The 26,720-nt window shown below is 37.0% G+C and overlaps 1 protein-coding gene across 1 annotated transcript in view; it reads left to right on the forward strand.

Moving 5' to 3' along the window:
• Positions 1-20,173, forward strand: part of stt3b (STT3 oligosaccharyltransferase complex catalytic subunit B) — a 57,232-nt gene extending 37,059 nt beyond the window's left edge. Inside the window, exons 5-16 of the mRNA XM_079836884.1 lie at positions 434-533; positions 5,446-5,544; positions 5,743-5,889; positions 7,297-7,345; positions 9,713-9,867; positions 13,242-13,453; positions 14,165-14,352; positions 14,444-14,615; positions 14,776-14,949; positions 16,392-16,505; positions 16,656-16,862; positions 18,119-20,173. Of these exons, the coding sequence (XP_079693010.1) occupies positions 434-533; positions 5,446-5,544; positions 5,743-5,889; positions 7,297-7,345; positions 9,713-9,867; positions 13,242-13,453; positions 14,165-14,352; positions 14,444-14,615; positions 14,776-14,949; positions 16,392-16,505; positions 16,656-16,862; positions 18,119-18,199 (1,698 nt within the window). The 3' untranslated portion in view covers positions 18,200-20,173. The remainder of the gene's footprint in view (positions 1-433; positions 534-5,445; positions 5,545-5,742; positions 5,890-7,296; positions 7,346-9,712; positions 9,868-13,241; positions 13,454-14,164; positions 14,353-14,443; positions 14,616-14,775; positions 14,950-16,391; positions 16,506-16,655; positions 16,863-18,118) is intronic.
• Positions 20,174-26,720: the final 6,547 nt, after the last annotated feature.

The following is a 26,720-nucleotide window of genomic DNA, read 5'->3' on the forward strand; positions in this document are numbered from 1 at the left end:
GATTGTACTATTTTGGTGATCGTTGGGAGGCAAAATCGAAATCGAAATTCGATTAATTGCACAGCCCTAGGTTGATGTCTAACTTTAAAAAAAAATGAATGAGGAGGCGGCTAGTGAATGACATCCCGGGTCACTAAAGATGTACGCAGGTTAAACTAGTTAAGGGTTAAACTAGTATTTATGATTTTTTTTCGTGAATTAAACTTCATGTACTTGCAACATAAACTCCCAATACACCATAAACAATGTTTTTTTAATTTTATTATTGTTGTAATGTGACCCTATGAAATATAACTATTAGTATGCTGAAATATTAGCTACTTACTTACCTAAAAAATGTATTGATTCTTAATGTGAGAATACTTATACAATATTGTGAGGTAAAATATTGCAATATTTGGAAGTGTGCAACATGACGTGTTTTGTTTTGCAGGTGTCTGCTTGGGGAGGATATGTCTTCATCATCAACCTGATTCCCCTCCATGTTTTCGTGCTGCTCCTTATGCAGCGCTTCAGCAGGAGGCTATACATCGGTGAGTCACCTGTGTTGTGTTGTGTGTGTGTATATTTGTGTGAGCGTCTGGTTCTTGTATGAAGTACACATTTCACCACCCACACAATCACGCTGTGTAGTGCTTGTTCTCCCGTACAATAATGAAGCGTGAACCAGCTTTTTCCCACTTGCTTTTTGATTTGGAAATGCAGAGACTCTTGCACAGTCGTGGACGCCAAGTGTTCGACTGCATGAGTCTATCTTCACATTGACAGCAGCATTTAAAGTTGACATTGATGTTTAATGACACATTTTTTCCGCCCACTTTACTTTGCCTTTCACAACCAATCACATAAGCAGCGCTGTTCTGAGGATACATGCATCTTCATGTTGCAGAAAAAGCTCCATATCCGCAGTCTTAAACGATAAAGCATGCTAACTTTATCATGTTTAAGCCTGCCACTTCTGCAAAGTGAAAAAAAATTACCAATTCTTTTTTTTCTTCAAGAGCAACAAGTCATTTTTGGAGTCCTTTTTTTTACTTTGACAGATTATGCCATTTTTTTTAAGTGGACGAATAATTGAAGGTGCAGTGTTTTTGTGAGGCACCTGAGTGAGCACTCTGATAAAAGAATGAGGCCTTGTGCCACTAGGCTAATTTTGTTTAAATCTTTATTAGCCCCTCCCACTCTGCCACTACTGCACTACTGATGGATGCTGGGTATTAGCTCAGTTCGTCTCCATTCTGGAAAGTTCTTGCACTTGCCGCAGGTCCCACTACACATTTGCCATGGCCTGACTCCACATGGAGTATCACTGCCACCTCCTAATAGATCATACTGATTAGATTAAGTAGCTCTGCTCTCGGTTTATGGGGCCGGTGCTTGGACAAAGAACAGCAGTTATGTTCAGAGATGGATGGAGAATGGTGTAAAACCAGTGGGATATGGTTATTACATTTCTGTTTCACCTTGTTGTCTCCTTCTAGAGTGATGTGTGCTATGGTAGCTCACAGTTTAATGATTGTTTAATGTATACTTTGCCCACAAAATTAGCAAGAACTGTCTGAAAATTGTCTGATTGGCTAGGTGATACTTGACTTTTAAGGGTTTTCAAAGTTGGTGTTCCAGATTAATAACATCAAATCAAAAGATATTCAGAGTTTAGTTTGAGTAATAAGTAAACTAAATTATCGTTAAAAATTTGGGGTTGGTAATTTTTTTTTTCTTTGTTTTTGAAAGAAGTCTCATGCTCCTCAAGGCTGCATTTATGTGATAAAAAAATAAATAAAAAATAGTAATATTGTAAAATATTCACATTTTTAAAGATCTATCTATAAATATAAATATATATATATATATATATATTTATATATATATATATATTTATATATATATATATTTATATATATATATTTATATATATTTATATATATATATATATATATTTATATATATATATATATTTATATATATATATTTATATATATATATTTATATATATATATATATATTTATATATATATATATATATATATTTATATATATATATATATATATATTTATATATATATATATATTTATATATATATATATATATATATATATATATATTTATATATATATATATATATTTATATATATATTTATATATATATATATTTATATATATATTTATATATATATATATATATATATATATATATATATTTATATATATATATATATATTTATATATATATATATATATTTATATATATATATATATATTTATATATATATATATATATATATTTATATATATATATATTTATAAAAATGGAATTTATTCCTGTGAAACATGACACATTTTTTGTAGCATTATAAAATGTCTGTACTGTCACTGTTGATAAATTTAATACGTCCTTGCTGAAATAAAGTATTTATTATTCACAAAAGGAAAAACTAAAAACAAACATACTGACCTGAACTTTTTAATGGTAGTGTAGATATTGACAGGTATATCTGGTATATTCCACTTTATTTTTGTGAGGTAGTCTATACTCATTACATCAAAATCTGAACAGTTTCTTCTGCTAATTTCTCACGCATGTACTGTACAATCATTTAGAGACCCAGGACCCAGGACAAGCTGATGCTATTGCACTGTGGTTTTATATGTTACGATAAACCTGCAACAAATCATGGTTTTTGTTTTTACATGCTGTCTGACAGTCTCTTCTTGTCTAATTTGGCCAGAATAAGTTGTGTTGTGGACCAGATTTCTTTCCCACTGCAGGAAGTAATGCACATTTCAGAAACTTCAGAAGTAGTCCAACTTGTCAGAATAGATTTGAAGTTCCCTAAACGCGCGTTGATGTTCTCCGAAGAGATTGAGTTGTCAAAATGTTCCTCGCTCTTTCGATTTGTCACCTTTCCATGTCTCATCTTAACACACAACCAAAAAAGTATCTAAAGAGTGTCCTCCATCATTGTCATTGGTGTTGCTACTATTGTGTCAGGCACAGAAACGACTAGATTACTTGACCACAGGGTTCCCGTGATAGTTGCCAATGCAAGAGGGAAAGGTCTCTTCTGGTGTGTAGTTGCACTTCCAGGTAGTCCCTCTTGCAGAGAACCAGAACTAGATGTTCAGAAAGCCCTGTTTGACTTTTAACTACTGGCAAAATATGCAGGGTCTAATCGACTCGTTTAATTGCTGCTTTCCTCCACTTCATTATTTTCACAAAACAGCCTGTCAGCGGTCCATGAATGAGGAAGTGTTTGTTTTGTGTCTGGAGGTTTAGGTGTGTATTGTCTTATTAGAGCATCCTATTTTGGAGTGTAGATGGGCCAGTTTGGCCCTTAATTGATGCTTCTCAAAGGTTGACAGCTCATACAGTCGCTCTGTCACAAGCGGCTTCGGTTTCCTCTACTGCGCAGCTGCTTCGCCGTCTCGTGTACCCACACTCATACCTGGACCTCTCTTCTGACAGGCTGTCAACACCTGTCTCTCAGGTAGGGGTCCACTTCACAGAGCTGTCAGTCAAGTATCGCACAGGTGACAGACTGTTGCGGTTGCCATTCTTCTAGGAATGACTGCTCTCCATCACTGGCGTGTCTTGGGTTTTTTCTCTTCATTTTGTCTTTATTGTGTGGAATGTGTCACTTTGGATAATATGAAGGGACAGGTAGGAAATACTATGATAGCTGTTAGTCTGTTAAACACCCTCTTACTTTCTAAGTGTCTTGTTTCTTGGTCCAAAATAAGATGTGTGCATCTTTAAGTTGAACTTTTGTCTTTCAACTTTTCAACTCTGTTCAAGTCTTCTACTGAACTGCTCTTGCATTGAGGACACCAAAGCCCCCTCGTCTCCCTTCACAACCCGTTCTGCTTCAGGCAGACCCACATACCACTGCTGCCATTAGACAAATGTAAATCCAGAATGAAACAAGACTGCGTTGAATAGCTTTGTCTCAGTTACCAGTCATACTTTTCAAATTGTGGTGGTGCTTTTAAAGAGACCTTTTTCATTTATTTACTTAGCAGACTCTTAGCAATTTGCAAATGGGAAAAAACGCACAGGCAATTAATCATAAGGAACTAACAATATTAAGAGTGCCTTAGTGCTGTATTTGGAGCGTTTGCATCAGGAGAGTGCAAAGTAAATCTTTTTTTCTTTAAACATGGTTATGAATTAAATATTACACTACTGTTCAAATGCTCACAAAAGCTGCATTTATGTGATCAAAAACAAAAAAGTTTATTTTTTTTATTTTACATTTTAAAACATAATAAAATAGAATTGTATTCCTGTGATGCAAAGCTGTATTTTCAGCATCATTCATTCCTGTAGTCTCCAGTGTCAGATCCTCCAGATATCATTCTAATATGCTGATTTGCTGCTCAAAAAAAAAAAAAAAAAATTATCACCAAAAAAGAAGCTTAGTCGATGGTTAGTCAACATCATCAACTAGTTTATTAATACATAATTAAAATGTATTTTTCCGACACGTTCATAATCATTCATTTTGCCAGTGCTTTGCGGCAAGTTTTATGCGTGTACTTTTGTGTGGAATTGGCTTTCGCCTATTTTAGTAGTCATTTAAGCCATTAGTTGACTAATCGCACGTTTATAAAATACTCATTCAGCTAGAAAAACCTTTAGTTGTGGGCGGCCCTATTATAAATATATTTTAACGTTACTTTTGATCAGTTTAATACATCCTTGCTGAATAGAAGTATTACCGGGAATGTCTTTCCAAAAAAGATCTTGCTGACTCTTGAAGTTTTTAATGGTAGTGTACATTACATTTTATGCATTTTAAATGACTTGGAGTAGAGGAACATAATCAATTGGTCATAGGGATGAGGATAGTATTTTTTGGGGGGGTTAACTGTCATTTACTCTCATTTACTCTGCCTCATGATGTTCTAGACCTGCATGACTTGTTTCTTGTGGAAAAGATATTTTGAAGAATTGTGCTGGTCGCTCTTTTCCTTGCAGTTACGGTAATTGAGCCATTTAAAAGAATGCAAAAGCACAATAAAAGCTGACTGATGCTCCAAGTCTTCTGAAGCCATACAATAGCTTTATCTGAGGAACAGGCCAAGATTAAAGTGATTACTTTTTCAAGTCTTCAGAATACTTGGTAATAAAGTGCACGTTATCTAGACCACTCTCAAGAAATTTTATGGTGCTTTTGTGTCTTTTTTTGTAAAACTTGACACTCGCCATCAGTCACGTTTGTTGTAATTGCATGCAAGCCTGCGACTGGGACATTTTTTTTCAGAATTACTAAGTCCTACAAGGTTTGAACTTAATGGTGGTGAGTCAATATTGACAGAATTGTCATTTTTAGGTGAACCATCCTTTCAAGTGATCACATAAGAAGTCTTTAGTCTTCTTTTTTTTGAGACCCAATGACTGTCTAGGGCTACTCTCTTACCTTCTCTTTTTCTCTTTATCTCAGCCTACAGCACCTTTTATATTGTGGGGTTGGTGCTGTCCATGCAGATCCCCTTTGTAGGCTTCCAGCCCATCAGGACGAGCGAGCACATGGCTGCTGCAGGTATTACCAGTTTGCCTCCATTCTTTTGTTAACCGTTGTTAATTTTCACTGATTTAAAAGCAGCACTCTTAAATCAAGTCCTTAAAACCACGAGGGCGATAATTTACATCACATTAGAGTTTAGATTCTCTGCCCGAGCCCGAACCTGAACTTGACCAGACCCTTTTATGGGCTAATGGGGCATGTGTGTGTTTGCAGGTGTATTTGCGTTACTTCAGGCTTACGCCTTTCTGCAGTATCTGAAGGACAGACTGACCAGGCAGGAGTTCCAGACACTGTTCTTTCTGGGCGTTTCTATGGCTGCGGGCGTGGTTTTCCTTACCGTTATTTACCTGACTTACACAGGTGAGTGCAAATGTATAACAGCTACATTTAATTTGAACAATGTTTTAAATAACATTTTTATTCAAAGGTTTTAAACCGACTTTTTAACTGAACTTCAGCCACAAATGTGTTTAGACTTGGTTTAAATAGTCTTTGCTTGGATATCAGTTAAGAAAGAGTGGGGTAAACTGTGCCAATTTTTATTAACATTATTAGCGCAAACATCTGATATTTCAAAATTTGTAATTTGGTAATATGTGAACTATTTATACTATTTATTTGAACAAAATACAGTTAAAAAATTAATATTAAGAAATATTTTAAAATAGAAAAATTATTTTTTTAATTTTTCCTATGATGCTGAATTTTCTGTCATTACTCCAGTCTTCAGTGTCGAATGATCTTTCTAATATGATGATGATAATTTCTTCTTCAAAGAATATTTCTTATTATTATCAATGTTGAAAACCGTTGCAGCAGTTGTATTATCCTTGTTGTAAACCGATTATGAGGCCTATATAAAAAATGTGGTTACGTGTTAAAAATGATGCCTTGTTTGATAAGATTAACGGTCTGGCACAGATTTATCCACTGACATATCTTACCCTACCCTCTACTGAAAGGTCACAACTGTCACAGGAAGATTAGTTTTTTGTTGTTGTTTTTTTTAGTGCCCCACTATTTTGCAAGATTGTCAGTAAATAGATTGCACCATAATAAATTGTCACCCTGCGTGACTGATTTGCAGAATAAAAAACATTATTTTTTTATTTCAGCGTAATATTTAAAAGGTTCATTGCTGTTTACTTGTCAAGTAGAGGACACAACGCTGATGGACTGTAAAAAACAACACTTTTTTTTCTTCTTTTTTTTCCTTTTTTTTTGCAATGCAACATATCACCCTTGATGACATTCAGATGGCAAATCCTTTTATATTTCGCCCTTGTCTAAATCATTCAAACCAAACGCCTTTCAGTTAGGGAGGGAAAAAAAGTAAAACATCCACGCCATCACATCCAATACTCTACCTTCTCACCTAAATACAGCGTGACTCCATGACCTCAGCCTCTTAACATCGCACCTCTGCCGGTGTATATGGAGTCAGGGTGATTTGCTTGTATTCCCGTCGTACCCGAGGCTTTCATTAATCTTTCTGCTGCAGGGTCTCGTCTGCAGCAGGCCTCTGAGATCTCATTAAGCACTTCCCTCAGCTCGCCACACTGCTTTTCAAACGAGCGCAGTCTCGCGGTGCAGATTAATTGAAAATGTTGCTGGCTATATGTGTGGTATTAAGGTTCACTGGACGTAGTCCAAGCTCATCAGCGCCTCAGAAGCTGCTTCAAAAGTGCTCTTGAGTCAGTAATGGTCGGGTGGTTTGTGTGCGCCTGTTTACGTTTAATCACTCTGTTGTGTTCATGTGCTTTTCAGGGTACATTGCTCCTTGGAGTGGGCGTTTTTACTCTCTCTGGGACACAGGGTAAGCATGCCATATAGTTTACATTGCATACTTTTTTTTTTTTTGTTTGGTGCTCAGTCGTACGAGTGAGTTGCTAATAGCTCATTAGCACACCCTGTTAAACGGCTTAACAACAAAAGAGCCGATTTTGTCACAGTCTTAAGCATGTAGTGTGATTTATGTCTGTAAGACCGGCTTGAATTATGTCTGAATAGCTGCCTTAAGGTGATATTTATTCACACCACCAATGAAACCCCGCTGCTGGTGCACAAGCATGATACTTTGCTGTTATGACAAATTGCAATTGTTATTGGCCTTGATATTGTAATCACATTTTTGGGAGGGATTAATAGAATTTAGTTTAATCTCACACAGCTAAAAGACCCCCCCTGTGGTGAAAATCAAGTTTTTTGTGTCTGTGGTCTTTTTAATATGCTTTAAGACAAACCATGTGCAAATTCATCTGTCAACACCATTGCTAAGTATTTTCTCCTTAAAACTGCAGTGAACCAAAAAGCGGTTTGGAATCGCCCTTGTTCTTTGTCACAAATATGTTGTAACCAATCCCGTCAACATGTGGGTGGGTTTTAGTATATCATTAACTATGGCTGCAATGCAGGGAAGTCTCAAGAGAAGCCAGGTTATCCTGGTATATTTTTCTGTTGATATGAAAAATCAGGTACGTTTAGCAATATAGCGGCTGAATTATGTATATGATGTATATTACGATGTTATGATGAACTATATGCCTTTCTCCACTGATGTTCTAAGTTGTTCAAAGCGTTTCTAACGATGCTGATTTTAAGAAGGCAGCTGTCTGACTCTGAGAGGGTTTGCGTAACATTTGCAACAAACTACTAGCTGTTTGAAGATATATAATATAATAAAATGTATAACAGCCAAATGTATTAATAGTATTCAAATTATGTACTTTTTAACAGTACATTACAATTTTTTTTGGTGCATTATAGAAATTACATTTTGGATGGTAATTCTGCTTGACTGTCCTGAAAATTGTCACAATGCAAAAATCTTATCATTCCCCAAAAAGGATACACAATTATATTGATTTTGAAGTGAAATCAAACAATTTCTCAGCACAGTTCTTGTAGCTCATACATTTACATTTTAATACTTAAAGCAAATAAACTGCATGTGATCATCTTTATGTAGGCTGCATATCCAAAGAAGCTAAAATCCAGTTTTTTTTTGTGTTCAAATAATTTATTGCTGCGTTTTATCTATAGATCAAGACCTAAACAGTCACCTAATGGTCAACGTCACATTGGCTCTCATAGTTGCATGAAAAACTACTGATTTTAAAACTAATATATATATACACATGAAGCTGACAATACTAGAATATTCCCATCCCATTGCAATCAAGCTGTCACTGCAAGTTTTTGCGCTCTTTGCAAGCTGTCATAAAGCGTTCTAGTTTTGTCACAGTGTTTATTGGGTGTTACACCAAGTATGGCTGCAGCAACATTTAGCAAAAACTTTTTAGCACTCTAGTTTCTGTATCACCACAAATAGAAGTTTCCACTATATAAAAGACTGCTTAAACACGCTCAATAGGACAGGTTGTCTTACTGATTGGCCTGTATCTTAATCTCAATTATTAAATTTTTTTGGCAGCCCTGCAGGTATGGCAATGTACCTTTTTACCTCGCAGCCATAAAACCTATTAGCTTTTTGCCGGCTGCTTCTTGTTCCTTGCCCTCAGTGAAACGTCGCCCATCATAAATTCATAAATGTGAATCTCCCTCAATGCAGCAGCTCTGCAGGGAGACCCACAGTCCTGTCGAGCTCTCGCTGTGCGCAGTCAGCCATCTGCGCTGCAGTCTGCACCGATACGGAAGGTCAGGTCACCAGATAATGATCAGAAGAACACTGATAGTCACCAAAATTGAGCGCAGTAATGCAGCAAAAAGAGAGGAATAACAGCAGCGCAACTCCACAACAAACACCCATTTGAACACAAAATGGGAGGTTTTCGATTGTCCAAAGTCTTGACTTTGTTTCACTTAGTTCTTTTTATATGGCAAACTTTAGTCTTTAGAGAGTAAAACGTTTTATTTGTTGTTGGAGCTGCTCTTCGCTGATCTAAAGTTGGCTTTATTCTTCAAAGAGCTCTTGAAACTGACACCGTCCAATGGAACTCTTCTGAAACATTTCTGAGATGGGTTTTAAAATCAGTATGAAATCAAAATTGAATTTATGGTGTGTGACCGCCTTCGTAATCTTTCATTTATACGTCTTTTTGTCTGATGTCACCTGGGTCGTTCATGTTAACCAAGAGCCAAATAGCTATATAGGCGTTAATTTGAGTTTCATTTGCAAGATGTTTAGTAAGTTAACATAGCCCTCCCTGCCTGTTATACTCAGATATGCGAAGATTCACATCCCCATCATCGCATCGGTGTCAGAGCACCAGCCCACCACCTGGGTCTCCTTCTTCTTTGACCTGCACATCCTGGTCTGCACCTTCCCAGCAGGGCTCTGGTTCTGCATCAAGAACATCAATGATGAGCGAGTCTTTGGTGAGCATGTCTAATGTCCTTGCATTCCTCTGTCGATGCGTCTGTATTCAGTTTGATTCATCTTGGTTTGTATAGCGCTTTTCACATAGTTTCCAAGCAGCTTCGCAGAAAATGTGTGCCCTCTCAACTCAGTCTTGGCTTTCTAGTTGCTTTTTTATTGATCAGTATCTGTCTTGACAGAGACGGTTGACATAATTATATTTATGTAATACATATTTAATTTATACACGAGTCAAAATCTGCTAAGGACCCCCTTTTTTCATCTCTGTATCTTATGAATGTGGGCGGATCTTGGGCTCTGATGTAAATAGTTATACATCTAAAATGTTTAAGAAATAAAGAATACAAAAATCTGCTAAGGGTCCATGTAGCAAGTCTTTTAAAAATATATCTTTTATTGGAAAAATTAAACATTTTATCAAACTTATTTTTATTGCAGATTCTATTAATGACTTGCATATAGTATTATAAAATGTTTATATGTAATATTTTATTTAATAAATATTTAATTTATATTTGGGATGCACCGATTCCAGGATTCGGATTCGGCCGAATACTGGGCTTTTTGACGGGGTTTGGTTTCTGCCGAACCTCAGAATTCTTTCCCACCGAACCGAACCCTAGGCTTGCACTATGAGCTCCGCTGGTCGAAAGTAATGACGGCGCCGTTGAAAGTGAAAATGGAACTCATGAACAGAAAACGTGGCAGTACTTTAAGTCAAAAGAAGGCGATTCAAGTCGAGCTACATTTTGCAATTTGCAATGCCGATTTGTCTCATGGTGGCAAGGACCCTAAACAACAGCCGCTGTTACAACGTTTGTGTATGAAACATCCGAAAGAATACGAGTTGTGCATGAGGGAATCTAAAGACAGCAGCCAAAATGTATTTTTTTTTTTACCGTGCAAACGGCCGCATACCGATCAGATAGAATGTAAATAAAAAGAATAAAATAAATAGGCCTACACTAAATATTTTTCACTTAAATAATTACCAAAACAAGATGACAAAACGAATATACACTGAATCCGTTTGAAGCTTTGAAGAACCAGTTTTTTTTTTTGTCAAATAAAAATAGCAGGCCTTTTTTTTTTTTTAAGTAACATGTCTAAGTGATGTGGGTTAGTCTGGAGCACAGCCTGTTGACAGTTAAACCCGCGGCAGAAAACAACCTCTCAATCCTTCTGTCTCCACACTGCAGCGCGCACGCCTCCTGCGCTCTCCGTTGTTCTGTTCTTTGAAACGACAGAGGGCGACTCGGGGTAATTTTTCTATAAACCATCAGGAAACCAAAATCACACTACAAAAAAAGCCTTAAACAAGGCTTCGGATGGCCTTGATGCCCCGGGAATACAGAGATAACACCTCGCTAGAGTGGCCAGCCTTGGGAAGGGCCGTTCATTTGCTTTCCACCAGTCAGGAGCTTGTACTACTGCTGTATTTTTTTTGTCGAAATGGTCACATACAGTAAGCTTTTCCATTTCTTCATTTTGCGCGATATGTCTGGTTTGTGGTTGCACATGTCGACGCACTCCGTGAGTGAACAAATAACGCTATACAGCATATTTTTCTTAACCATGCATTACATTTTTTTTTTTTTAAGCGTTAAAAACATTTAAACTGTTTAACAGATAGTATTAATCGGCCAAAGTTCTTACTTTCGGTTAATGGTTAAAGGGTCAATGGCATCTCTACACTGCTGTGGACGTTGTTTACTTCATTAATGTGTTTACTGTGATAATGGACTGAGGATGGGAGGAGTATTCGGTTTCGGATTCGGACGAATCTTAACAAGTGGATTCGGTATTCGGCCGAACCCCAAAAATCTGGATTCGGTGCATCCCTAATTTATATACATATCAGTGATGCGCGGGTCAATGTATAAACAACCCGCACCCGACCGACGTTTTCAACTAACCCGCCCGCAACTCGGACCGCAAAAAAAATAAAATATTGTACCCGACCCGCTTCCTGACCCGCACTTTTTAAAAGTAGTAAATGCTCATCGTAGCGTCATTGGGCCATTGAGAAAATGTTTCAGGCCCTGACGTGGTGCGCTCAGAGCTGCAGCGGCGAGAGCAGGCAGTTCTTGAGGCGACCCATCATTTTCCATTTCAGCTGTATAGATGCATATTATTGATGAACGCGATGTTTGTTTCGACCCTGCTTGAAGAAATTATCAGCAGGTCAACTGAGAGAAGGCCCACTTTTGGAAAAGTGTGAAAGCCCTTAGGAGCGCAAACTGTTCTTTTTCTGAATGCTGTATGATATAGCCTAGTGTTATGTAATAAAGGCTTGATTTATTAATTTATTTCGTTTAATTTTCTTTACAATTAAGATGCTGCATGTGTTTATCCAGTCTAATCGAAGTGTGCGTCTCTCCCCTGACTTTCCCAGCAAAAATCCCGCCCCCTCTCAGAAAATTCATAAAACTGACTTTACTGAGCTATATGCGTTTAAAAGTAGCCTATTAAAATGGCACAATGGCATTGCTCAGTTCAACGTGTTGGGAATTCGGGCATTTTGTCCCGCGTCAGCATTTATTCAAAAGTTAATAACGCTCAACATTCAAAAGGTAAATAAGGATTTATTGACGACCTGACCGACCGCGACCCGAATATCATTAAAAATATTTTTGGATGACTCGTAACCGCGGGTGACCGCAGGCACCCGCTCATTTTGGATCAACCCGCGCATCACTGATACATATATTGGTTAACAAAATATCAATCCACAAATAGTTTATCAAATATTATAACTTTTTGGGGACATTTATTTTATAGGATTCCTCCCGCTAACCTTGGAATCATATTAAGCCTTAGTTTATACCTCATAAAATAATGTTCTATAGAATTCAAAGTATCGTATGAATGGTGTCAGGGTATATTCTTGAAATGCCACTTTCCTTTCTGAGCCTCCAGAAGTGCGACTAAACAGCCTGCTGGCAGAAATAAGCTCAAGGATGTTTATTCTGAACAATTTTAAGTTGTGGTGATTTGTATCCCATTTGTACCGGCGAACACTTACTGCTATTTTGATGTCTGCTATGAGTATTTCAATTTGTGGAGGCTCTTGGGAACAGAATACATTGAATTAGTCTCAGTCCCCAGAAGAGTTTGTTTTATTTTTCAATGGCTGTCATGGCGTTCCTGAAGTCTTTCACTAGAATAAACAAGGGAACTTGAACAAACGACAAGTTGCTACATGTTGAAAGGCTCACTTCTGTGTTTTTCGATCTCTCTCTCTCTCTCTCTCTCTCTCTCTCTCTCTGGAGTTATCCAGGACGGAACTATAAACAGTATACTGCAGTTAATTAACTGCAGTGCTACATTGTGTACTGGAATCATAACTGATGTTTTCTCCATCGCCCCCTAGTGGCTCTATATGCTATCAGCGCGGTGTACTTTGCTGGTGTGATGGTGCGTCTGATGCTGACACTCACCCCGGTGGTGTGCATGCTGTCAGCCATCGCCTTCTCCAGTGTGTTTGAGCACTACCTGGGCGATGACATGAAGCGTGAGAACCCGCCAGCTGAGGACAGCAGTGATGAGGACGACAAGAGGAATCAGGGGAACCTCTATGATAAGGTGAGTGAAGGGTCAAAGGTCAGGCCAAGGACCCCTTGGTGGATAAAATGTCACATTTTAAGCCTGCCTTACAAAAATGTGCATGTTACCAAATTAATGCATTTAAATAATATTTATAATAATTAGCATTTTTCTTTTTATGATACTATATACTATAATACAGCAATATTTTATTTATATAATATATTTAAAATTAATACAAATAATAATAGTATTATTACAACTATACAATTTTAATTTTGATGTACATTTCGTAATGTGATATTTTATATATAAACTGATCATATTTTAAATCAAATCAAAATGGTGATAATTAAAGCTATGATTACATTTAATAATCATATAGCAGACACTTGTCTAAAGCAACTTACAAATGAGAACAATAGAAGCTGTTGAATCAACAAAACAATGTTATGATTATTCTTTTACCCATTAGTTTGAGAACTTTATATTCTATATATTCATATAATAAGTAATATTGCAGTATTTTATGTAGCTATTTAATAACGAATATTTTACATTGAAAAACGTATTATTATTATTATTATTATTAATTATAACAACTGTAATAACTTTTTGAAAGTAGTTTGAGATCAAACTCCAGACCCCTTTTGAAGACCCTGTTGGTTTATATGAAATCTAGGATTTGTGTGTAACTTGTTTGTAGCTTCTCTGCATTCAATCTTGATTGGTGTGTTTGTGCATTTGCAGGCCGGCAAAGTCCGAAAGCACGTGTCGGAGCAGGACCGGCCAGAAGAGGGTTTGGGCCCCAATATCAAAAGCATCGTTACCATGTTAATGCTGATGCTCTTGATGATGTTTGCGGTGCACTGCACGTGGGTCACCAGCAACGCCTACTCCAGTCCCAGCGTAGTGCTGGCATCATACAACCATGACGGGTAAGAGCACCTTCATGGGGCCTATTTCTTGCTTAAAAGAAGAAATAGCCAAGTTATTGATTCTTCTTCATTCCTTTACAATTACCTCCAGATCACGCAACATTCTAGACGATTTCCGTGAAGCGTATTACTGGCTCAGGCAGAATACAGATGAACACGCTCGAGTCATGTCCTGGTGGGACTACGGGTATCAGATCGCCGGCATGGCCAACCGCACCACGCTGGTGGACAACAACACGTGGAATAACAGCCACATAGCACTGGTGAGGACAGCCATTACAATGGGGTGTGATTTGCTATAATTTAAGAAAGAAATGGAGACTTTTTCTAAAACAAGAAGAAATGAACTGCTTGGACTTAGTATCAGTGTGTTGTCTCAGTAGTGCCATCTTGAGGACACTCAATATTCTGTTCCTTCTGCAGGTCGGTAAAGCCATGTCCTCCAATGAGAGTGCAGCCTATGAGATTATGAAGTCCTTGGACGTGGATTACGTTCTGATCATCTTCGGGGGAGTGATTGGATACTCAGGCGACGACATTAACAAGTTCCTGTGGATGGTGCGCATCGCTGAGGGGGAGCATCCTAAAGATATCCGGGTCAGTGCCAATGTCAAGCCTGGCTTTTGTATGATGCAACGTTTGTAATCATTATAGATTAGGGATGGGCAATTATAATTTTCTTTTTAATTTCAATCTTGTAGTAATAATATTAATTGTTTCTTTTTTTTTTTTTTTTTTTTTTTTTTTTAGTTAGTGTATCTGTAAAGGTAAAATCTGAATTGGTTTTATTGCATCATTGAATCTGTGTAATAAAGGGAAACGATTAGGGATGGGCAGGATTGTTGACTAGTTGTTTGGAAAAACAACAATGATCTCTAATTTAATATCTACAAAATTGTACAATTATTTTATTAGATGTCTGGTGTGCTATGTGTAATCAGATTAGGGAAGGGCAATTAATGTTCTTTTTAATTCATTAATTTATTAATTTATATTTTTCTTTTTAGTATATTGTTTTTGTTTGTTTAGTTTTTATTTTTACTTTATTTTTAGTATATTGTTTTTGTTTGTTTAGTTTTTATTTTTACTTTATTTCCGTTTTTGCTCAGAATAGTCTGTATAGGTAAGGGAAGGTATTGTTTTATTGTATTGAAATTGTATAAGGAAAAAGGTTTAGGGATGGGCAGGATTGTTGACCTAACAACAAAAATCTAACTACAATAATTTACAATTATTTGTATCACACTGATTCTTTATAATTACTTTAAATCTTTTTTTTAATCTAAGGGGCTGTTAACATAATTTTCAACTAAAAACAGAAAATTTTGTATGCCTTTTGGCTGACAATGGCGTTTTGGGGACCTGAAAATATGAACTTTTGAAAATGTTTCAAAGTGCAAATTTTTGAACATGATGCCATTACCGCCTCCGTGTTAACAAAAAAAAAAGTGAATCTGTGCAAAATGGTAACGTCATGCACATGCGTGTTACTTGTTCAGTAGTGTTTTTTTATAAACATTGTTCTTGGCAATCTTTATGACATTGCTTAGAATTGGCTTGGCGGCATAATACAGTGTTTTAATCATTTTTGCGGCACCGTGTGAGCGGTGATTACTTTGACAACGTTGTCGTCTGAACATGAAAAACTTTACATTGTTGTGTAAATGTACCCCAATTCAGTCCAGTTAAATTTGAGTTCGTTTTAAAAATAGAAAATATATATTTTTAGGTTTATTATTATATTTTACCTGGATTTTTGCCATAAAATTGGTATGGCATTAAAAACAGACACCAAACTTTTTTGTAGGAGTTCTGTAGAGCAAATGAACTCTCCTGACGGCTTTAGACTGCTGTTAGACTGTCACGTAAACTCACTCTGAGATCCTCTTTAACGCTCCGTCGCTACTCCAATTAGAGCGCTTTATGTAATATTCACTGTCTTCTACATTTCAAGACAGTTACTGTTGATGGGCTTTCAGGTCGCCCACAGTGAGAAATATTCCTGTTTTTTTAAGGAGTGTCTTTTTGTGCTTTTGCAGGAAAGTGATTACTTCACACCGCAGGGGGAGTTTAGAGTAGACAAGGCCGGCTCTCCCACCCTGCTCAACTGCCTGATGTACAAGATGTCTTACTACCGCTTCGGGGAAATGCAAGTGAGTGTTTCTTCTTTTTACTTCATCAAGTCTATACATTTAATTGTGTCGCAAACAACCAGGGCTGATCCTTTAGCTATCACCATTGGGCCTTCTGATAGTGTAGTAACGTGTATATAGATAAACTAACAGCAAACGCCTCTCCCTCAGCTGGACTTCCGCACACCGCCTGGATTTGACCGGACACGGAATGCAGAGATTGGCAACAAGGACATCCGTCTGAAACACTTGGAGGAGGCGTTCACTTCCGAGCACTGGCTGGTGCGCATCTACAGGGTGAAGAAGCAAGAGAACCGACAGGCTCTGGACCACAAGCTCCGCAACATTGCAGCCAAGCAGAAGTACACCTCAAAAAAGGTTTTTTTTTTTTCCCCTCTAGATTCCATTAGAACAGCATTATGAACATTTAATGATGTGAGACCCTGTGTGACTTGAGAGTTTTCAATACTTTTAAATGTCGTTGCAAAGAATTATAGCTTAAAGGGATAGTTCACCCAGAAATGAAAAGTATCACATAATTTACTCACCTTCAAGCCAGGTGTATATGACATTCTTCTTTCAGACGAATACAATCGGAGTTATATTAAAGAATATCCTGGCTAATCCATCATTATAATGGCAGTGAATGGCAGCCCAAAATTTGAAGGCCAAAAAAGGGCATACATCCATTATAAAAGTAATCCATACGGCTCCAGGGGGGTAATAAAAGCCTTCTGAAGTGAATCGATGGGTTAGTGCAAGGAAAATATCCATATTTAAAACTTTATAAAGTAAAATATCTTGCTTCCGGCCGACCCTGCCTTCCGTATTCAACTTACGAAGAAAGTCTAACACCTTGCAGTTCAAAATGCTTGCGCTACGTTCGTCGTCATCGCCGTGCCAGGTACGCTTTCTTCGTAAGTTTAATACGGAAGGCGGTCTGCCTTAAGCCGGAAGCTTAATTTTGAGCTGCCGTTTAATGCCATTATAATGCTTGGAAGAGCCAGGACATTTTTTAACTCCAATTGTATTCGCCTGAAAGAAGAATCTCATAAACACCTAGGATGGCTTGAGGGTGAGTAAATCACAGGCTAATTTAATTTTTGGGTGAACTATCCCTTTAATAGGGGTATTTGTAGTCATTTTCAGTAATGTTCTTAAATTGATTGTCATGAATGATTAATTGATATTGTATTTAAATGTTAATAGCACAAAATGCATCTTGAAGGTATAGTTCACCCAAAAAGGAAAATTCTGTCATAATTTACTAACCCTCAAGTTGTTCCAAACCTGTATGAATTTCTTTCTTCTGCTGAACACAGAAGATGTTTTGAAGAATGTCGGTAACCAAACAGTTGATGGGCCCGATTGACTTCCATAGTATTTTTTTTTTTTCATACTATGGAAGTCAGTGGAGTTCATCAACTGTTTGGTTGCCCATTCTTCAAAATATCTTTATGTTCAGCAGGAGGAGGAAATACATTTTGGGGTGAACTATCCCTTTAAGGGCTATGTAGCCTTTTTAATAATAATACTTAATACATGTAATTAATGAAATGTTAATAGTTGTATTAATAGTTATACAATTGACTGTTATGTTCAGTTATTTAAAATGTAATTTTCTTGGTTCACAGACAGCCAAAAGGAAGAGGGGATACATCAAAAACAAGTTGGCTCTGAAAAAAGGCAAGAAACTGAACAAGAAGTCTGTTTAGCTATTGAATGAAAACGTTGAGAATGGAAAAAGAGGAAAACAAAAGACAAGGACAAGTGCAACTAGTAAGTAATCCACCAATCAAAAAGAAGAACAAACATGTTGTCTGGCGCCGCCCACCTGAGAACGTTTGATTGGAGGCTTTTGGTCCTGCGAATGCCGTGATGAGGCGGAGGTTCCTTGACTGGTTGGAGGATGGGGATCTGCACCGCAGTTTTAATCTAACAACTCTGGACTTAATTTGTTCGTGTTCTTTTCTTGTTTTTTTGTTTTTTCTTTTGTACTTGAATGTGCTGGTGAAGCGAGAGCGCTGCCCGTGTCTCAAACAGCAGGCACTATTTTTGTGTGGTACAGTTTAATATAATACAACGGAATGCTAAAACAACCAACAAATATGAATTCATTAAGCTCAGTGAACCTTGGAGCACCAAAGAGATTTTTTTTCTGTTGTCAGAGCTTGTGATAAATTGTTACCTTTTGATTATAAAACCATTTAAAACATAAAATCTGAGGAATACGGAGCAGTCTACAGTGCGACAGCCCCTAAAATGCTCTCTTGGTTTTAACTGTTATCTGACAAACCTGATTTCTATGTGACAGAATGCAGTGGGGTCTTTGTGGCTCTGAATTTGTGAGGGTTTTTTTTTTAGGCAGACGGTGCAAAGGACTCGATTAATAGTAATGTTTAACTGTTGTGGTGATTTTTTTTTTTTGAATATAAATAATTGTTCGTTACATAATTTTGAATGTTTTTGTTTTTCTATTGGTTGTAAGATTTTATGCAATAATTCTAAATTCAAATGAAGAATCCGCTTTTATTTCCTTAATTGCTCATGTGTTTTGTCCAGTGGGGGCGCTGTGGCTTGGCATCTCCTGCACACACATTTGCGAAGAACCGATGTTTTTCTTGGGCCAATTAGAAATATCAATTTTTCCCCCTCTTCCTAAACGACTGTCTGCCAGGACAAAGAGTGAATTGAATTAGTTGTAGGTTTATTAAAATGCTGCATTACTAGCCTGAATGCACTTTGTCTTAGTTCACCTTAATGTGGATCCACTACTGAGTAGCATGCAGGTGGAGAGTGCGTATTTTTAGTGTGAAATATTACATTTTTTTTTACGTTGAAAAGGGTGCTTCCTTCAACATCCAATGGGTTTTCCTTTTCTCAGTTCTTCTGGGCTGCCATTTAAACCTTTCCCCTCTTTGTTTTCTGCCTTTCTGGTTTCAATCCTACGTAATGCTTTTGCTTCACCTGTTTTTTTTGTAAGATAATTAGAAGGAAAATGTTATCGTTTTCCCCCCTCTTCTCCACGACATATCCATATTATTCTTCTCAGAGGGCTCTGAATCTTAGGAGAAGGTATTTATTAATAAGAATGAATTTGAAGTTGAGAAGAGGAAGCTTTTCATCCTGAAATGCAAAAACAGTTTTTTTTTGTTCGTTTGTTTGTTTTTTCAAGTGAAAATTTATTCCATAAATTGTAAAATAAAAAATTACAAAAATTAAAAAGAGTGAGAAAGGCAAAGATGCTGTTTGTGAGAATGAGTTGATGCCATTTGTGATTAAAAGACTTAATGAAAGAATCCGCCTTATCCATGTTTTCCCTTTTATTTTATTTTAGTCTTTACTTTTAACAGAAATACCATTTAAACTGCCCTTATTGTTATTTTAAAGCAGCACTAGGTAACTTTTTAACCTTTATAATATATTTTCAAGACTCTTGTGATGATACATCGACTTACAATATGTTGAATGACACGTCTGCCATAGCCTGACGGGGTGTGTATCGTTTTTAATCGTACTTTTAAACTTCGGGTTTCGGGTAGTAACCAGAGAACAAAAAGAACTACAAAATTTGACTGCTTTACGGCATATACATCACTTCCACCACCACCCCCACTTCCTTAAATTCCGACGTGCGAGCCCAACTATCGTTTGTTTGCCGGATGTTATAGTCATGGCCGAAGCAGCACAGAAAAATAAGAAAGCAAAGGTTTTGTCGGAGGAAAGCAAAACGAGGACACGAGAAAGTGATCGGATTAAAGGCAGGACGAGGATCAACATTGGGCCAGCGTTTGCTCGTGGGCGTGAGCTGAAGGAGGAGGGGCTACATTCTTGCAAGTAAATACATAAGACATACAAAATCATATTTTAGGATACCTAACATGTCTGTGATATTTGTTTATTTTTCTTGCCTCAAGCTATAATGCAAATCCATTTTTCAAATTTGCAGATTCATCTATGGTAGCTTAATATTATAATCTTGACGATATATGGTTATTACCTACCACTCAAACATTGAATTGAAGTATCATATAGATTCTGTATAACGGTAACCAATAGTCTAGGCTACTATAATGGCGCTGGCTTGTAAACGTGAGCATTGCGATCATTTGGCGTTTGAAAAAATAAATAAAACCCATGAAATTATATTCATATGACATGCTGAAACATATGCCACTGTACCTGGGATGAAGACATTTCACATGCGACACAAGCAGAATCATCTATGAGCAGAACACCTGCATGTGAACTCCTCCTGCAGTGTTCAGGGCTATCATAGTTGTCATGTCAACAAAGGCACGTGCGATGCATCCCCTGATGTGGGGGACACTACATTTTTCAACTAAACATCGAAATAAATCTAATTAATAAACTAAATTAACCATATAAACTACATTACTGATCTAATTATTGATCTAAAGCCCACACTGTCACTGTATGATAATTTAAACGAACTGATGACATCAGCGTTTTCTCCAGAATGGCTATACAGCTGAATAAAATTGTGCTGCATTATTATTCTGTTAAACACTGTAAAGCTGCTTTGAAACAATCTACATTGTTAAAAGCGCTATATAAATAAAGTTGCCTTGACTTGATGTAGAATGACAGAGTTTACGACAGCAGTAGAGGACAATACTGTTTCCCAACTGTAGGGGGACCCCGAGAACAAAACCTACCTAGTGCTGCTTTAAAGATTCCAATTTTTGTTTTGGAGGTCTCCTATAATTGATTTACGTGCATTCAAGATCTAAAAACACTCGTGTGTGTGTATATACATTGCAGCATCACTTGTTTCTTCAGATTGGTTCAATAAAGGTCCAGGCTTTCTAAACTCTTCCTTTCCAAGAGTTTCCTCTGCTTTGATTGGTCAGACGGCCCAGTCTGTTGTGATTGGTCTACTGCTTACAGCGCAGGTCGGAAATTAAACGACCATTAGTCGACCTTTGGAAGGGCATGTGGAGTAGATTTCACAGAGCAGAAAAGAGCCTCTTCTCGATGACATGAACCAAACTCTTCCAGGCCTCAGCTACAAGTGTTTGAGGGTCAAAGTAGATGATGTATGCGGGCAGCCAATGAAGACCATAGTCAAGTCACCTTCATTTATATAGCGCTTTTGCAACACTGATCGCTTCAAAGCAGCTTTACAGTGATGATAGGAAATTAATTTTGTTTTTGAAGAAAATAGGCTGGCATTGGGCAAAATCCTGCACGAAGTAAGACTGGAATTACTGACGACTTGTTTCAGACAGTTCAGAATTGGTTCCTTTGGGAGACAATAAGTATTGGTCATGCACTTTAATCTTTGAAACTTTTCAGACTGCTTACATTCACAAACAACTATATCACACACATGAAGGGTAATATCCGAAAAGCATAATCGGGTCACCAAAAAAAAAGTCCAGCTGTACTGCATGTCGTTATTCTACAAGTGTCCTCTAGGTGGCAGCTCTAGCACATCACACCTAGGGGGTGGTCAAGTATGCGCCTTCTTCAGAACTTACATGTAGGCTACGTGTCATGTGACATCACTCTGGAAAAGTACATCATGATAGCCGTTTCAAGCGACTGTCCTCTTCCAGGAAGGGAAAAGTTTATTTTATGTTTTTAAGAGCGCTTAAAATTGCCACTGGTAAAACATAATATAACGAAATATTTGTGCTTTTATATTTTTCATTTTAGTCAGAATAGTTATTTTTAAAGCTTTCCATGGAGAGAGAAAAAACCCACTTGTATTCTCATTCAGTTGTAGCTTAGAAAAAGTTGGGTCCCACTTTATATTAGGTGGCCTATGTACTTACATAAAAAAAAATAAGTACATTGTACTTTGTTCATATTGTATTGCAAAACTCCTTTGCTGATACTGAGGTGGGATACAGGTAAAGTTAGGGACAGGTGTGGTGGTATGGGTAAGTTGTAAGGGAAGTATCAACATTATAAACATAATTATAAATATTAATGTAACTACAGAAATTAATTCCAGATGTAATTACGTCATGTTGGTACAAATGTAAAAACATGTACACAATAAGTGCATTGTATCAAATGGTTAATTTAAATCACCTAAAGGCCACCTAATATAAAGTGGGTCCAAAAGTTGAATTGGTTTTCATATACTTTGAATCTGAATATATGAAATCTACTTTAATAATTTCTTTCAGTTTCTGAATTTCTGATAAGTAAATAAATCGGTTACATATTTACATTTTTAGCTGGCTGTCCTGTATTGGACCTTTGCTTACCACTTACACAAGTGTGTACACATCTTTGGCAGAAGTTTCAATATTTTAAGTAAGTGTTCGGGGAAAGTCCTCTCTGAGGTAATTTACAGTAGAATCACTGCTGCATTGAATCTGTGCTAATAAATGGAGTGTTTAATCAAAGCTCAATCCTGTCTTATGTTCACTGGCACAGAGATACTGTAGTGGATGTGTTGAGCTCTTCAAGTCTGTCTCAGTCAGACCCTCAAACCCATATCTTCATTCAGTCAAGACGGTTCATGCCTATTAAGGACGTCACAAAAAGGAGCAAGTTACATAACTGGATGTAGTACCTTATTTAGATGTGCATGATTAAAATCAAATCAATTGAACCTTTAACTGTGGTTTATTACATTAGATACATTGTAAATTGTACAAGTGAAAGCTGTAAACGTTAGTGTCCCCATTACTTTTTTTTAAGCATTTGAGCCACAAATCTATATACTGGTGATGGTCCTATAATTAGAATATCATCAAAAAGTTGATTTATTTCACTAATTCCATTCAAAAAGTTAAACTTGTATATTATATTCATTCATTACACATAGACTGATAATATTTCAAATGTTTATTTCTTTTAATTTTGATGATTATAACTGACAACTAAGGAAAATCCCAAATTCAGGATCTCAGAAAATTAGAATATTGTGAAAAGGTTCAATATTGAAAACACCTGGTGCCACACTCTAATCAGCTAATTAACTAAAAACACCTGCAAAGTCCTTTAAATGGTCTCCCAGTCTAGTTCTGTAGGCTACACAATCATGGGGAAGACTGCTGACTTGACAGTTGTCCAAAAGACGACCATTGACACCAAGGAGGGCAAGACACAAAAGGTAATTGCAAAAGAGGCTGGCTGTTCACAGTGCTCAATGTCCAAGCACATTAATAGAGAGGCGAAGGGAAGGAAAATATATGGTAGAAAAAAAGTGTATAAGCAATAGAGATAACCGCACCCTGGAGAGGATTGTGAAACAAAACCCATTCAAAAATGTGGGGGAGATTCACAAAGAGGGGACTGCAGCTGGAGTCAGTGCTTCAAGAACCACTACGCACAGACGTATGCAAGACATGGGTTTCAGCTGTCGCATTCCTTGTGTTAAGCCACTCTTGAACAACAGACAGCGTCAGAAGCGTCTCGCCTGGGCTAAAGACAAAAAGGACTGGACTGCTGCTGAGTGGTCCAAAGCAGTGTTGGGCACGTTATTTAAAAAAAGTAATTAGTTATAGTTACTAGTTACTTCTTACAAATAGTAACTGAGTTACATCATTATAAAAGTAACTAATTACCAGGGAAAGTAACAACTGTGTTACTTTTTTTTTTTTTTTTCAAATGTTCAAATATGTGAAATAACTTGGATGACCCCAATATTAAATATGTTAAATGAATGAATTGGACACTAAATAGAATAAATGATTATTATAAAAACATTGTACATTAATGTACACTATTGTAATGTTGCTATGTGACAATGTGAGAGACATCTATCAAATTCAATACATTATTGTAAATATTATCAGTAAACCTACTATAGTGTGAATATTGTGTAAATATTATGAGTACTATACTACTCCTTTGGTAGTGGAGCTTACGTTATCACCTGGGTTTTTAGCCACTAATTTTGTGTCGGCATGTGATGATGTGAGGCGCTTCATTAGATTAGAATTACTTGCCACCGACGTGGAGAGACTCTTTTTTTCCTTGGGCATAAGTTGCACGTTACATAAACATTCTTACCTTTCACCTCAACGAGGGAAAAGTAGCGCTTATACTTCCAGTTTGCGAAAGCTACCTTTGAAGTCGTTGGACTTGCCATCGCTCTGATATATGCGTGTGTGTAAACTTCCATCCGTTAGCCCAAAAAACGGATTCTAACGGCTTGGTCAAAAGGAATTCTGCGTGTAAGCCTTTTCAGCATTTTGGTGAAGTTCTCTTAATTTATTGATATCTCATTTTAAATCTGACTCCATGAATAATTTTATCTGACTCCAATTTTATGTGACTCCATGAAGTGTGTTACGTTTAGAGTTTATCAGCTGATCTTAAGATTGATTGCGATTTAATTTAGATCATTGATTTTCTTAGTATCTCTTAATTTTCAAATTCGTTCATCAAGAGTGTCTCAAAGACACTGACACAGACTGCATGGGGGTTCTGGCTACAGAATGTTCCTCCCTGGCAGCTCTGTTATCCCTCCTTAAATACTCCAACTAGAACAAAAAGGTTGTAAATATTTGCAACTCAAACACCTGGTTTTGGGGGAGTGGATCAGATATCTTTGAAGAGACTACTCAAAAAGGAGAACAGAATTCTCATTAGTTTTCAATCTTTCTAATACTACTAGTGACTGCAGTGAAACTGAGACCATTTTACCATTCGCACCGAGACCTTTAAAAGGACACCAAACATGAAAGAGATTAAAAAAAATGTTTTACAAGACACATCATCATTGGTATATCTGCATGTGTTGACTTGAAACAGGGCAACGAGAGGGCAAAATGGGTGGTGGGGGGGGGGATAATGGGTGATGTCCCAGAAAGTTTCTGTGAGATCTTCTCTCAAGATTAGTGACTTTTATTGTTCTATTGTTGGGGTTTGGATCTCAGCTTTTTCCTTAGCAGCAAAACCGATCCTTACATGTGCGTGTGTGTGTGTGTGTGAACTCAACCTATCAACCTCAACCTTGTCTCCCACCCACCAATCATCATCAGTTATGTGTATCACCCCACCCACCCCCCAACACGCATGGCATGCACGCACGCACCAACCAGAAGAAAAAAAACGTTGCAGGTCCGACTGACAGAGAGCCTATTTCAATGAAAACCACTTCAGTGAGCTCAATTAAAGTAACGCCGCATTTTATTCTCAGTAACGCTAACGGCGTTGTAATGGGAGAAACAGTTATTTATTTGATTACTCGTTACTGAAAAAAAGAATTCCGTTAGTAACGCCGTTTATCTATAACGCCGTTATTCCTATCACTGGTCCAAATGGTTCATGTTCTCTGATGAAAGTAAATTTTGCATTTTCATTTGGAAATCAGGGTCCCAGAGTCTGGAGGAAGAGAGGAGAGGCCACACAATCCATGTTGCTTGAGGTCCAGTGTAAAGTTTCCACAGTCAGTGATGGTTTGGGGTGCCATGTCATCTGCTGGTGTTGGTCCACTGTGTTTTCTGAGGTCCAAGATCAACGCAGCTGTACACCAGGAAGTTTTAGAGCACTTCATGCTTCCTGCTGCTGACCAACTTTATGGAGATGCAGATTTCATTTTCCAACAGGACTTGGCACCTGCACACATTGCCAAAGTATCCAGTACCTGGTTTAAGGACCATGGTATCCCTGTTCTTAATTGGCCAGCAAAATTCAGGCAAAAGGAGCCCCAGTATTGAGTGCTGTACATGCTCATACTTTTCATGTTCATACGTTTCAGTTGGGCAAGATTTCTAAAAATCCTTCCTTTGTATTGGTCTTAAGTAATATTTTATAAGTAAAATATTATAAATATAATAATTTTCTGAGATACTGAATTTGGGATTTTCCTTAGTTGTCAGTTATAATAATCAAAATGAAAAGAAATAAACATTTGAAATATATCAGTCTGTGTGTAATGAATGAATATAATATACAAGTTTCACTTTTTGAATGGGATTAGTGAAATAAATCAACTTTTTGATGATATTCTAATTATATGATCAGCCCCTGTATATAATTGTTTGTTAGCTTTTTTGTTTAATTTTATAAACAATAAAATGAACAGTAGCTAGTTTTAAAAACAACAAATGTCTGCATGCCACCTTGCCATGATTTTGAATGTTCAACTGCACAACCATTCAACTATTGCTCAAGGATCAAAAATATATTTTTCATAATGGAAATGCAAGTTTCAATAACCGACATTTGGTCCCAAAAAAGCTTGTGCCTATTGAAAATGCTTAATGTAGCTTACATTTGCAGCCCTGTTATTGTTATTATATA

Source organism: Gobio gobio (assembly GCF_949357685.1).
Source record: "Gobio gobio genome assembly, chromosome: 15".
Taxonomy (NCBI): Eukaryota; Metazoa; Chordata; class Actinopteri; order Cypriniformes; family Gobionidae; genus Gobio; species Gobio gobio.